This window comes from Ovis aries, chromosome 3, assembly GCF_016772045.2.
Source record: "Ovis aries strain OAR_USU_Benz2616 breed Rambouillet chromosome 3, ARS-UI_Ramb_v3.0, whole genome shotgun sequence".
NCBI lineage: Eukaryota > Metazoa > Chordata > Mammalia > Artiodactyla > Bovidae > Ovis > Ovis aries.
Window position 1 is genome coordinate 203,638,709 of NC_056056.1, and position 14,741 is coordinate 203,653,449.

General features: G+C 46.9%; 1 protein-coding gene across 7 annotated transcripts in view; it reads right to left on the reverse strand.

Annotated features, from left to right (window-relative positions):
• Positions 1-14,741, reverse strand: part of ETV6 (ETS variant transcription factor 6) — a 289,292-nt gene that overhangs the window by 34,592 nt on the left and 239,959 nt on the right. For all 7 annotated transcript variants that reach the window (XM_042247522.2, XM_060413417.1, XM_060413416.1 and 4 more), the window contains one exon: positions 7,210-7,344. In XM_042247522.2, coding sequence (XP_042103456.1) covers positions 7,210-7,344 — 135 coding nt within the window. The remainder of the gene's footprint in view (positions 1-7,209; positions 7,345-14,741) is intronic.

Below are 14,741 nucleotides of genomic sequence, written 5' to 3' on the forward strand. Positions count from 1 at the left end.
TTTCCGGGGCTAGTGATATACAGGAGAAAACTCCTGTGGTGCTGGGTGGCAGCAGTGAGAATAGCTCTCAGTCAGCCTCATGATCACGAGGGTAAACAACTGACACCACCCTGTACCCAGATGACCATTTTGTTTTTCACTTGCAGTACAGTGTTCAATAAATTACATAAGACAGTCGACACTTTATTATCATCATTAAACCTTTTGGCTGCACTGCATGGCACGTGTGATCTTAGTTCCCTGAGCAGAGATTGAAGCCATGGTCTCTGCATTGGAAGAACAGACTCCTAACCACTGGGACACCAGGGACGTCTCAACACTTTCTTATCAGACAGACTTTGCATTAGATGATTTTTCCCAACTACAGGCTAATGTAAGTGTTCCCAGCATGTTTAAGATAGGCTATGCTGTTTGACAGGCTAGGAGTAGTAAATGCATTTTCACCTTAGGATATTTTCAGTTTAAAGATGCATTTCTCAGGCTGTACCCCCAATCTAAGTCTGAGAAGATCTATATTATGAAACAGGAACATTATAAGCAGGAGTGCTGGGACCTGCCAGTCTTTTGTACCCCATTCAGAGAATCTGTCTTGGTATCCTAATCTCCATAATTTTTCTACTTATTGTTTAATCATTTGTCCTATTTTCAGGGTACTTGCAAACACAAAAAAACTGATAAAAACATTATTCTGGTCAGCTCATTGATGTTGCTGTGAAATGAACACAGGTGCTGGAGCCAAGTGGGCCTGGCGTTAAGTCTAGCTTTGCCACTTGGTAGCTATGTGATTCGGAGAAGGCAATGGCACCCCACTCCAGTACTCTTGCCTGGAAAATCCCTTGGACAGAGGAGCCTGGTAGGCTGCAGTCCACGGGGTCGCTAAGAGTCAGACATGACTGAGCAACGTCACTTTCATGCATTGGAGAAGGAAATGGCAACCCACTCCAGTGATCTTGCCTGGAGAATCCCAGGGACGGGGGAGCCTGGTGGGCTGCTGTCTATGGGGTCGCACAGAGTCAGACACGACTGAAGTGATTTAGCAGCAGCTATGTGATTTGGAGGCAGGCTACTTTATTACTGGTAGCCTCAACTGTCTTATCTATAAAGTGGAAATAATATTACCCTCTTCATAGGGTGGTTGTGAGGATTAAATGATTTAAACATGGAAAAGCTTACATGCTTGAAAGGGCCTGGCATACAATGAGAACCCAATAAATGTTAACTGTTATTTTGGGATTAGGAAGTAGATTCATACACCTCATCTCCTTTAATTATCTCATTAAAATTGTAGAAGAATTCCTTCCTCCAAAGCAGTCTTTGGGCAGCTGGATTTGATGGGTGAGGTCAGGGGGAGGAAGTGGGATAATATTTTCTTCAGTAAAACAAGCATGTAAATAAAATTTCTCTGGTCTATCTCAGAATACAAGTCACCCTCCCCACCCTACACAAAGGAATGGTTTCTCTTTATGATCTGGGCCATGACCATGGGCTAGCTGGAAGAACTGAGAATGACAGGGCACTGACACCTGGAATTTCCCCTCCGCACTTCCAGTTTCCATATTCACCTGGTGGCAAGGAGCTGCCCCGGAGCAGAATTTCCACCTTAGAACCGTGTTGACTGCTACAGAAAGCAGTGACGGCACAGCAGGTGCGAACAGTTTCAAATTCCAGTGATGAAAAATCACCTCCCAGTCTCTCAGATGGGAGCACAGGAGAGGGTGGGACTAAAGGGTTGACATTATAGGAGGGTCGCCTGAAGAGGTAGTGAGATGGGAATATTTGAGAAACACAGGTCCTATTTTTCCTCCCTGGAAGCTTGTGCACGTCCAGTCCAACACGGGTGGCTCTGCAGAGCTGATCTCATTCAGAGGCCAGACCGGATCAGAAGCATATTTTAATTGCTCAGTGAGCTTTTAGGGAATCACTCATTCAAGCAGTTCTAATACCAAAGGACCAGTGGCAATCCAATGTATATTTTGGGATAAAGCTTATCTCCTTAAATATTCTATCGGAGCCCAAATTCACTGCTTCCAGAACCCAAAGTATCAAAAGAAGTTAATCGTAACTGTGTGTAACAAAATAAATGTGTTTTATAAGCATTTGTAGGGGCTTCCCTGGAGAAAGCAATGGCAACCCACTCCAGTACTCTTGCCTGGAAAATCCCATGGATGGAGGAGCCTGGTAGGTGGCAGTCCATGGGGTTGCTGTTCGGATACGACTGAGCAACTTCACTTTTACTTTTCATTTTCATGCACTGGAGAAGGAAATGGCAACCCACTCCACTGTTCTTGCCTGGAGAATCCCAGGGACGGGGGAGCGTGGTGGGCTGCCGTCTATGGGGTTGCACAGAGTTGGACCTGGTAGCTTAGTTGGTAAAGAATCTGCCTGCAGTGCAGGAGAACCAGGTTTGATCCCTGGATTGGGAAGATCCCTTGGAGAAGGAAATGGCAACCCACTCCAGTATTTTTGCTTGGAAAATCCTAGGGTCAGAGGAGCCTTTTGGGCTACAGTCCATGATGTCCCAAGAGCTGGACACAACTTAGCAACTAAACCACCACCACCGTGACCATTTGTGGGTCTGAAATTTCTAGAGATGTTGTGCCTCCTGGTTTTGGTGAAATATGTAGTCTCTGGCCTGCATAGCTATCTGTTGTTTAGTCGCTCAGTTGTGTCCCACTCTTGGGATCCCATAGACTGTAGCCTGGCAGGCTCCTCTGTCTACGGGATTCTCCAGGCAAGAATACTGGAGTGGGTTGCCATTGCCTTCTCCAAGGGATCTTCCCAACCGAGGGATTGAACTCACATCTCCTGCATTGGTAGGCAGGTTCTTTTTCTCTGAGCCACCAGGGAAGCCCCAATAGCTATCTAAACACCTAACTCATCTCAAGCAGATAAAATGTGTCACCAACCAAAGAAAAGCAATCTATTTAAAATGAGGTTTTCATCATGAAGCAAGTGAGTGACGCTACTCTTGGTTTGATTACTAAGAGGGGTATTATTATCAAAAGTTCTTGATAAGATGAGATAAACGAGAATTGATGCTCAGCACTTTTGAGCATCACCAGACAGGACATTGTTGTGTTTTTCTGGATTTTAGTCGCTCATGACTCTGAAGGTACAGAATGTGTCTTATTCATCTTCGTATCACCCAGGGAGACTCAGTCCTTAGGACGTGAGAGTTCTAAGATCTGAGACCATTTGGTTGAATTTCCTGTCTTGTAACTGGGGTGACTAAGGGAGACAGAAATGAGAAACTGAGCCCTTAGGACTGTCACAGCAGAAGAGAGGATTAGAACCCGGTTTCCTGATGGCCAGGTCCCATTCTTTGAAACATTATTTCTAAGCTGACTATGTGTCTAGAGTCCCATTTCACTGGGTTAAGTGTCTGGGTACAGATGAAAAGTTATATAGTTATCTTAGTTATATAATAGTGCCTTCCCCAGCCTTTCCATAACTATGTAAGAGTGAAAATGTTAGTCTCTCAGTCATGCCTAACTCATTGTGACCCCCATGAATTGTAGCCCACCAGGCTCCTCTGTCTATGGGATTCTCCAGGCAAGAACACTGGAGTCATTCCCTTCTCCAGGGGATCTTTCCAACCCAGGGATCGAACCTGGGTCTCCCACACTGCAGGCAGATTCTTTACCATCTGAGCCACCAGGGAAGCTCAGTAACTAAGTAAGGGGAAGAGAAGAAGGCTGGTTCTTCTAGACGAAGGTGGTAATTTGAGTACTGCTTAGGCCCAAGTTATAACACAGTTGTATAACAGTGTACATCGCAAAGATAATGAATGTTTACAAAATGAAAGATCTGAATTCATAGGTCACCTTTCTCTCCCATCAGAGCCTCTGAGCTAACAGTGAGCTCCTGGCTTGGCACTGCCACGCGGATGCTAGTACAGAAGGCGAGACTGCAGTGTAATGTACTCACTTGGGGTATCTGCAAGGAACTGTCGCTGGGATAAACAAGATATGCTTGTCCTGTGATATAAATGCCCGCTGTGAAATCATGAATGTCTGAGCTGGTCAAGTCGATGGCAGTGATGAGGTGAAGACACTGGGGGAGGTGGGGTGGAGGAGTGAATGAAGCTTTGTGTTTCCATGTCTCTGCATGCTTCACGGTGCCAGCCTGCTGAGGGGCTGAGCTGATTCTCTCTGGAGTGTCCTGCTCTTTCATTCTCAGCTCTGTGTCAAGTCAACAGCAACACACTTTTACATTGTTCTGTAACCCCAATTATGTAACACAAACAATTAGGGATGTAATATTGGATGCTTATAATTTCACTTTACAAATTTTCTCCGCCCAAGATCAGATCTTTCTGTATGTTAACGCACGCCCATATTAATATGTTACCAGTTTTCCCTGGTGGCTCAAATGGCCAAGTGTCTGCCTGCAATATGGGAGACCCAGGTTCGATGCCTGGTTTGGGAAGATCCCCTGGAGAAGGGAATGGCAATCCACTCCAGTGGTCTTGCCTGGAGAATTCTTTGGACAGAGGAGCCTGGGGGGCTACAGTCCATGGGGTTGCAATGAGTCAGACATGACTGAGCAACTAAGTTTTTCTTTCATTCATGATATAACAGTATTGATCCTAGGGCCAACTCATGTCAAGCTGGATATATATTTTTTTTGATGGAAAAGAACGGAAAGGTGGTTGTAGGTAGGGACTCTGTACACAGCCATTCACCTCTCTAGTTGGTCTCTTTTTGTCACCAAGTCCACCTACACATCTGGAGTTCTGGGGGCTGGCAGGCTCCTCATATCACCTTGTGCCTGGTACAGCTCTTCTCAAGTGATCCCATCTGACAGAGACCTGTGCTCCTTTCTGTGTGTCCACCTGCTTATGTGAGAGCAGGTGGAGGAGCAGGGCAGGTAGCATGATCACGATTCCTGGCCAACAGCTTGAAGGAACTGTCTCTGAGAAGGGGCTACTTTTAAGGGCAGGTCTCAAGCAGAGCTATCTGGTTCACAGGGCGATTGATCAGCCCTTGACCTTGGCCTCCTTAGCTCCATCCCTCTACCTACTGAGCTCACTACTGCCAACAGCACAGCACTTGAGGGCGTAGCTCACTAGGGCATTTTTGGTAGTGCATTTGTATTTTCTTGGTGGGAGATGGGCTCGGAGAGGGGCTGGCGTTCCCTACTGAGTGGCTCCTGCCAATGAGAACAGCAAACACACCTGCTCAGGAGCCAGGTCAGGCCGAGGGGAGGAGGGAGTTGTCATGAGGTGAGGCTATTGGCCACCAATCACAGCTGAGGGTACAAAGGGGAAGAGAAATTCCAAATAGGAGTTTTCTGTTTTATAAATAATGAGAAAAAGAGAGAGAAAACAGCCAAAAGGACAAAGAGAAAACAAATAAAAGACAACCCCACCCCCAACTGGATTTCCCAGGTGGCACTAATGGTAAAGAACCTGCCTGCAATGCAGGAGGCATAAGAGACGAGGGTTTGATCCCTGGGTTGGGAAGATCCTCTGGAGAAGGGAATGGCAACCCACTCCAGTATTCTTGCCTGGAGAATCCCCACGGAGAGAGGAGCCTGGTGGGCTATAGTCCATGGGGTTGCAAAGAACTGGTCACAACTGAAGTGACTTAGCACGCACGCACCACCCCCAACAAGCCATCACACACATGTTGTATTTGAAGACGCAGCCTACATACTCTGCTTTTTGCCCTAATATCAAGCTTCGGTAAACTCACCTCTTGTTCTCTGGAGCAGCTATTGGCTACTATGCAAATGTATAGGGCAGGAACGGTAAAACAGCAGAGAAACCAAACTGGGACTGATAGGCAGCAGCTAAATTCAGCAAAGGTAACTAACGCTGGGGGAAGACAGGCTGAGAGGCACAGGCAGGGAGCCTGCAAGAAGCACAGGTTTATTCTCCATCATGGAGGCGAGGGGACCCGCTGTGAAATGCCTGGCACACGAAAGAGATGCCGGTCAGGTCGCCTGGAGCCAGGCTCTGTTTTGTGAAGTGTTAATTAAGAAAACACATAACTTCTCATTTTTTAATTTGCCAACAATGAAACAAAAATAGTGCTGCTCTGGGGGATGCTCCATCAGTTTAAGGAAATGCCTCTAGAAAAACAAACAAACAAAAAACACAGGGTTTTAGGCCCCTCATAATCTGATCCGAAGGATACATTTAAAAGAATTACTTTGGTTCCCAATTCAGGCAGAAAGATGTGGAGGAAATGCTCCCAGGAGGCCTGATACATTGCAGTTCAACAGAACAGGGAGCAGAGGAAGATTTTTTACACACTATTTCTGTCCCCAAACACCTGCTGTGGAACTCTGTCTGGGGCCACAATTCAATTCTGGTCTTTTGTTCTGTTTTCTACCAGTAATTTGATAAGAACCATGTAACTGGCCAGAGCAGAGCATTGCCTGGAACGTCTGAACTAAGTCCTCCCACTGAACACACGGCAAGACGCCGCCTCCGGAGCACGAGGACGAGACCTCCCCGGACCCCTATCGAGTTCATAGGGTTTGGGTCTCTTTTCTTCCACCAGCATATGTGACCCTCTGCTCAAAATCTTCAATGACTCCCCATTACTTTGCTCCGCAGCCCAGAAATCAAAGTCCTCCACGTCCTGCTTCTAATCTTACCTCCTTGGACTGGTTCTACAGCAGCGAAATGTGGATCACTGTTGAGACAGGGGGATGGCTCACAGGGCTCTAGTTAGTTTATGCTCCCTATTTGGGGTCTGTTTGAAACCTTTCTTCATCAAAGGTAGGGGGAAAAGAAAGATAAGCTCTGCAACCCCAGTCACATGATTGCTCTCCATTCTGTTGCTCTCAATTCCAGTTAGAGATTGCTAACTCCATCTTGGGTCTTCCTGGAACGTTCCCCCACTTCAGCCCTGCTTATCAGACCTTCGAGGAGTCCTGCAGGCCACCTCCTTCGTGATGCTGAACCTGATGCCTGCGCTGGCTGTCATCTCCCCTCCCACTGTCTCTTTATGGCGCCTATTACAGCTATTCTTTGTTATTGACATGCGTATCTATCTCATCTCCTCCCCGAGACTGGGAGTAGCAGAGAACCAAAGAGAGATCTTATTCACCTTGGCATTTCCCCTAGGGTCTCAAACACAATCAGTACTCAATAAACGCTGGTCAGATGAAAAATGAATCACGTGAATAAGAACAGAGAGACAGCGGAAGCTCTGGGGTTGGGCTACATCTCGGACGAGAGAGACACCTCCCGGGTACCTTCTTCATGGTTCTGGTGAAGGATGACTTCCTGCTGTGTGTGTATCGAGTTTCCGGGGTGGAAGAACGGTGAGAAAAGAATCCGAGGTTTCCTCTGCTTCAGAATATGCTGAAGGAGTTCATAGAGCACATCACCTGGAGAGAAAAAGGAGAGAGAAACAGGGAAATGGGAGTGTTCTGTTCAACAACTATTTGCTGAGCTCTGACTGTGCCTGGCACTGTCTTAAAGACACAATGTTGAGGAAGGTAGGTCTGTCCACGGGGAGCTTACAGGGGATAGGAGGTGGCACTAACACCCAGAAGGTCAGAGCCATGTGGGACTTTTAAAAAACTTTTTTGATTATGAAAATCATATACAAAAAAGGAATAGGAAGGGAGAAGGAAAACAAAAGTCATCTATAATCCTATTCCTAAGAAACAAGAACCCTGTTAATACTATATACGTATGTTTTTGCCAAATTGATGCTTTCAAACTATGGTGCTAGAGAAGACTCTTGAGAGTCCCTTAGATAGCAAGGAGATCAAACCAGTCAATCTTATAGGAAATCAAACCTGAATATTCACTGGAGGGACTGGTGCTGAAGCTGAAGCTCCAATACTTTGGCCACCTGATGCAAAGAACTGACTCACTGGAAAAGACCCTGATGCTGGGAAAGTTTGAGGGCAGGAGGAGAAGGGGGTGACAGGATGAGATGGCTGGATGGCATCACTGATTCAGTGGACATGAGTTTCAGTTTGAGCAAATTCCAGGAGATGGTGAAGGATGGGGAAGCCTGGTGTGCTGCAGTTCATGGGGTTGCAAAGAGTTGGACACAACTGAGCGACTGAACAACAATAACAGTATATGATATAGTTACAGAATTAGAATCAAGCTTATCATAGTTGAGTATCTTTTTCCCTTCACATCATTCAGCTGCTTTAGTAACTGCAATATAACAGCCTATTATAGGGATGTACCAGACTTTATTGGAAACTTAACTTGTCCCAACTTACTGCTATTCCTTTTATTTAAAAAAATCCTTTTTGTATCTATTTGCATTTCAGATTATTCAAAGAAGATAAAGTCATTAAGGATGAAAAGTTTTAATGTTTCAATGACAACTTATAGATTCTTCATAGAAATCTTCCCAACAGGGGAAAAGAAAAAAAGTGCCTTTTTCTAATCCACCCCAATCCCAGGCAGGAAAAGAATAAATATGGGAAAAAAAAATTACAAGTCCAATCAGAGGTGATAACTATTAATATTAAAGATACCCTATAATGAACTAGGATATTCTGGGAAGCTAAAACTTACGCTTCCTTCTAAAAATACACACAGCCATTGCTCCCAGGTTCCACCATCTCTGAAAACCATCTTTGGATGTCAGCCTCTCGCAGAGGATGGGAGGGGCTGGTTTGAACTGGGGGCCTTCTGTGCTGATATATTTTGTATTTGAAGTGTCCACCGAGTAGTTACTTAGCAAAAAAAAAAAAAAAAAGAAAGAAAAGCTGTAAAGCTGTCCTGGTGTTGTCCCTCCCCTTTGACTTAGCTCCAAGTTCAAAAACGCAGGTGGGTGCCTCAACACCCCTTCGACGTGGGTGATTAATCTTAAAAATACCACAGGCTTTTCTGACTGTCCCCCTACGCCCTTCCACACACAGATACGCAGTCAACAATTGTACCAAACAATGGGCTTTTTGTCTCTAATTTTAGCCATTTTTAACAGATACTTTAATTAACAACTTAATTTAACTGCATATTTTGGGCTATGGCTAAATTTTTTTTTTTTTCCCCTTCAACTCAGTCTGAACCTGAGAAACACTCCAAATGAATTTCTTTGTTTCTGCAAACTTCTGCACCTTTTCTATCTGTACCAAATAAAGCTCCTCGACAGCCCGTCCTAAGTGATTCCTGAGATGCCCTTGGGTTTCGCTTTTGTTTCTTTCTCTATCTTTGAATTGTGGTCGTTATATTAATATAACTTACTGCCACTATTGGGGAATGGTAACCCACTCCAGTATTCTTGCCTGGAGAATCCCATGGACAGAGGAGCCTGGTGGGCTACAGGGGTCAAGAAGAGTTGGACACAAGTGAACAACTAACACTTTTACTGCCACTATTTATGACTGTGACCAAACAGAGCAAAAAGCCCTTAAGAACTGAAGACCTTATGTCACTGGGTCTTTCCTTTCATTGACACGGACAAGGAGCCGCATAGGTGTTCTGAACCAAACTTGAGAACGTTGTGTGTTTAAGGGAGAGCGATAACACACAACTGCGTGTGGCTGGGAAAGGCTCTGGAGCTCATCTAATTCAGACCCAGTAGTCATGGTGATGCTGTCGCTGACGAGATGAGGATACAGAGCCTGAAATACCGTCCTATTTTAATGATTCATATTTTAATCGCTCACAAAAATAAGTCCCTAATCAACACTTTGTTTCTTGGGGTTTAGCGTAAATGTCTTCCTGAACTTTTCCCATTTACGTGGCCTCGCATAGCTGATGTTCTGTCCCGTGGGTTTGAGCAAAGCTTTATTTCGGTAGTAGCCCAAGAGAAAATGAAAACTCTGAAAAAAAAAAAAAAAAGTGTTCCAGATGATTACTAAGAAAAATGGGCAGTAATTAATGTGCCCATTTAGAAAGGGGAGGCCAGGAAATGCAGACTGAGTGTGTGTGAGGGTGGCGGACTCTGCTGGTTTGGAGGTAGGCTGGTGTGCGGGGAGGGCCCTGGGGCCCGGGCTTCAGGACGAGCCTCGCTGCACCAGGCAACCTTGAGGAGGCCCCTGAACTTGCTGCGAAATGCAAACATCCCCCTCAGAGGAGAATGTCAAGCAGCAGGGTCTGGGAGCATGTGACACCTGGCCCCTCCTTGGAGGTCACTCCAAGGGCTCTGAGTAGGGAGCAGGCATAACTTTCTTTTCCATTTCTCTGTGGGTACAGAGAAAGCGAGTCAACAAAGCGATGTCCTTTAAGTTCTCCAGGCATCAGTTCCTCATCTGTAGAACGGCAGTATTAGCAGCATCTGGGCTTCTTTGATAGCTCAGCTGGTAAAGAATCCACCTCCAATGCAGGAGGTGGTTCAACTCCTGGGTTGGTAAGATCCCCTGGAAAAGGCGTAGGCTACCCACTGCAGTATTCTTGGGCTTCCCTGGTGGCTCAGACAGTAAAGAATCCGCCCACAATGTGGGAGACCTGGGTTCAATTCCTGGGTTGGGAAGATCCCCTGGAGAAGGGAATAGCAACCCATTCCAATATTCTTGCCTGGAGAATTCCATGGACAGAGGAGCCCGGGGGGTGCTACAGACCACGGGGCCACAGAGAGTCAGACACAGCTGAGTGACTAAGCACAACACAGCACAGTAGCATCTTCCTCCCAGGAGGGCTTCCCAGGTGGCTCAGTGGTAAAGAACCTGCCTGCCAATGCAGGAGATGTGGGTTTGAGCACTGGGCTGGGAAGATCCCCTGGAGAAAGGAAAGGAAAGTGAAGTCGCTCAGTTGTGTCTGACTCTGTGTGACCCCAAGGACTGTAGCATACAAGGCTCCTCCGTCCATGGGATTTTCCAGGCAAGGCTACTGGAGTGGGTTGCCACGTCCTTCTCCAGAGGATCTTCCTGACCCAAGGACTGAACATTGCAGGCAGATGCTTTACCGTCTGAGCCACCAGGGAAGCCCCTGGAGAAGGAAATGGCAACCCACTCCAGTGTTCTTACCTGAGAAATCCCATGGACAGAGGAGCCTGGCAGGCTACAGGCCTGGGGTCACAAAGAGTTGGACATGATTGAGCAGCTAAACAACCACCACCACCTTTCAGGGTGCCTATGAGGACCTAACGACATAATCACGTAATGTACTCTTCACAGCATCTGGCAAACAGTGAGAACCCAGCAAACACCAGTTGCTGTGTGACTGCCACTATCTCCACTACTATTACAGATATTATTAACGTGGTTTAGGACAGACCTGTGGATCCTGTGGGAGAACGAAGCAGGAGTGTCTGGGTCATGGCCACGTTTATGTTCCCCTTTCAGAAAGGGCAAGGTGGACTGAGGCCGTTCCCCCATCTTGGTCTCTCAGGATGCCGCACCCTGGCTTGATGGGCTAAGCGGGGCCAACCTGTGCTCTGCCCTGTACTTCCCCAGGCCCTTGTGCTCCCCCTCTGCAGCCTTTCAACCCAAAATTGGCAAAGGGAGCCAGGCAGAGAAGGCTTCTCTCCGAGTGAGTTGGGGAGAGGAGGTCAGGCAGAGCTCAGCCAGTTCCTTACCTAAATTGCAAAAACGGGTAAGACAGCGTTCAGAAGTGGCACCTGTGACAGCTAGCTAAAGGGTGGGAGCCTGGGCCCAGGGTCCCAGGTTAGGGAAAAACATAATTCTAAGACTGCAGAGTACTGAACCAGTCCATCCACAGACATGTTTCCTTGGCGACCAGGAGCTCAGTTGGGGAACGTGGCTGGCTTAGCACAAACATCACTACTCTGGGGCAAAACCAACCCACTGCGTGTGTTGCTGTGTACGCCTGGCAGGAATATTTTGTGGCCGATAATGACTTGGAATCTTAGGATTCTACAAGTTTCTTAGATGGATTCGAACTTGTGTTCAGCAAAAGCCCCCTGCCAAGAAGTAGCTTTGGCTGAGTACTTCCGTGACGGGCAGCGGGCCACAGCATAAGCAAACCATTTTTGGACAGCTCTAGTCGCTAGAAGGCTCTTCTGCTGTGCTGGAAGCTGGCGTCCTCTGTAATCTCACGTATCTCGGTTCCTAGTTTTTGGCTTTTGGAGCAGCACAGCACGTGTGTCCCGTCTGCAACAGTTTCCTAAATAAATAAAGGTGCCCCTCCCCCAATCCTTTTCCATCTTCACTGGCCCCCAGTTCCTCCAGCACCCAGTATGCTTTCTGGCTGGCTACATTCTGAAAATCGTCATATACACAGGAGATGACATCTCGAAAGTGATATTAACAAAAAGATCTCTGGAATAAAGAAGATATTTAAAAAGAAGTTATATTTATTTGCCTGCTGTATAAAGAGCATGAGCCACAGTGCTATATATCTAACAAAGCGAATGACCACTGGCCTGAATTCAAGGCACTTGTTTAAGAAACTCTTGGCCTATTCAATCCTTGATAAATCTTCCCAGAAAAGATATAGCTAGTACTAACCCTAAAAGATGCTTCCATTGTACTAAGCAACAAAACCAAGGCTATTGTTTAAGGGACAATAGCTTTTGTTGGTTTCTCCCTCTATCTTTATGTATCCACATGCACAAGTGGGTTTGCTGTGAAGCTAGTGAGTTTCAGGGGCCTTCGTTTGCACAGTCCCATGAAAGGAAACCTAAGGGGCTTTCCTGCCAGGCTCAGTGGTTAGGGATCCACCTGCCAATGCAGGGGTCATGGGTTTGATCCCTGGTCCAGGAAGAGCCCACATGCCCATGGGGCAACTAAGCCCCTGCTCCACAACTACTGAAGCCCACACAGCCTACAGCCGTGTTCAGCAACAAGAGAGGCCACCACAGTGAGAAGCCTGCACACTACAACTACAGAGGAGCCCCACTCGTCACAACTAGAGAAGGCCCGTGCACAGCCATGGAGAGCCGGCACACCATAAATTAAAAAAAAATAGCCCACTTATTACAACTAGAGAAGGCCCGTACACAGCAACGGAGAGCCGGCACACCATAAATTGAAAAAAAAAAAAAGGAAACCCAGAACTGTGTGTCTTCAAATTATAACTTCAGGTCCTATAAACCCTAGATATACTCCTAGATACATGCATACACACACACACACAGAAACCCACAAACTAACACATACACAATTTTGTATCAGTGACCTTGATGTTAAAACCTAGGCATCTACTTTGAGAATCCTAAATTCTATTGTTTTATTTGCAATTTGTTTGAAACAAACAGTAGAGAGAGTGACCAAAACTGCTGCAAACTGCCTCAGCAATTTTACTAGTGTCTGAAGACCAAGAACATAAAGATGCTGTTTAGAGGGTTAATAAACTTACCTAAGTTTCTTTGCTTTTAGAAGGAAGAGCTTGGGCTCTGGAGCAAGGGAGTCCCAGATTTGAATCCCGGTTCCTCTATTCATCAAATGCATGTCCTGAGGCACACTACCTATTCTCTTTGAGCCTTAGTTCAAGGCTTAAATATTCTTTTGTATCAAATGAGAACAATGCCTAGACTTGGCAGGGCTGTTATGAGGATTAAGAGATGATAGGAATGAGCGTCGGCCCCAGGTCTGCTCAGGAGATGGTATTCCTTGTGACTATGATGATTATTAACTGACATGTCTCCAAAAAAATCTGGAAACTATTTGCTCAGCTTCAGTACTTTTTGTCTTTCAAGGACACACGTAAGTTTCATAAGGTCACACTCATAAGAATGGAAATTTTTTTCCAGCTGACGTCATTTCACACACATATTTCTAGTTCGCCGTTTCTTTCCCTGTCCTAGCGTGCGTGCAGTGTATCTTCAACTTCTTCCTATGGGTTTCTTCCCTTTAGCATTTAAGCAGCTTCAAGTGTTTTCTGTCTTCACACACACACCCCCCCCCCCCCCACACTGTCCAACTCTGTTATCGCCACGCCCCTCTCCGTGCACTCCTCTGGGCCCTCTGGTCTCCACTCCAACTGTCTCCGAAGTGCCTTTTTTTTTTTTTTTTTAAAGAAAACTGAGGTATAGTTGCTTTACAATATTGTGTAGGTTTCTGCTGTACAGTGAAGTGCATCAGCTAACCATGGATGTATATCCCCTGCCTATCTGCAGGAATCGAGATGCAGATGTAGGGACGGACATGTGGACACGGGGTGGGGGAGGGGATGAACTGGGAAACTGGGACTGATGTGCGTGCACTGCCGTGTGTAACACAGCTGCTGCTGCTGCTGCGTCGCTTCAGTGGTGTCCAACTCTGTGCGACCCCACAGACGGCAGTCCGCCAGGTTCCTCTGTCCCTGGGATTCTCCAGGCAAGGGTACTGGAGTGGGTCGCCATCGTCTTCTCCAGTGTAACATAGCTAGCTAGTGGAAACCTGTCATACAGCTCAGGAAGCTCAGCTTGGTGCTCTGTGATGACCCAGAGGGGTGGGATGGGGGAAGGAGGGAGGAAGGTCCAAGGGTGCTCTTGCAGAGGTCACCTCCAGGTCATCAAAGCCAAAGGGCGATGTACTTGCCTCTCAGCATCATCAGCAGCACTAGTCACTGTCACCCCTCGCCTGGAACACCCTGCAGCTTCAGACCCGCCCCATCTCCTGGTTTTCTGCTCTTGCTGCTTCCTCGCCCTGTAGGGCTCCCAGGCCTCTCATCGCCTTTCTCCTGGGTCATCTCAGCCCCTCCATGGCTGCCGTCAGCCGGTCTCCGCTACATCTGCTCCAGACACCCCTCCTCACCTTCAGAACCTTCGGTTACCTCCTACACACATCCTCTTGCCTGCCACCTGGGCACCACACGTCTTACGTGCTCGACACCAACGCCTTTACAACCCTCGGTGCTTCCTACTGCTGCAAATCCCCGGCTGACTGGGTCAGAAACAGGACTCACCCTCGACTCTCTCCTTCTC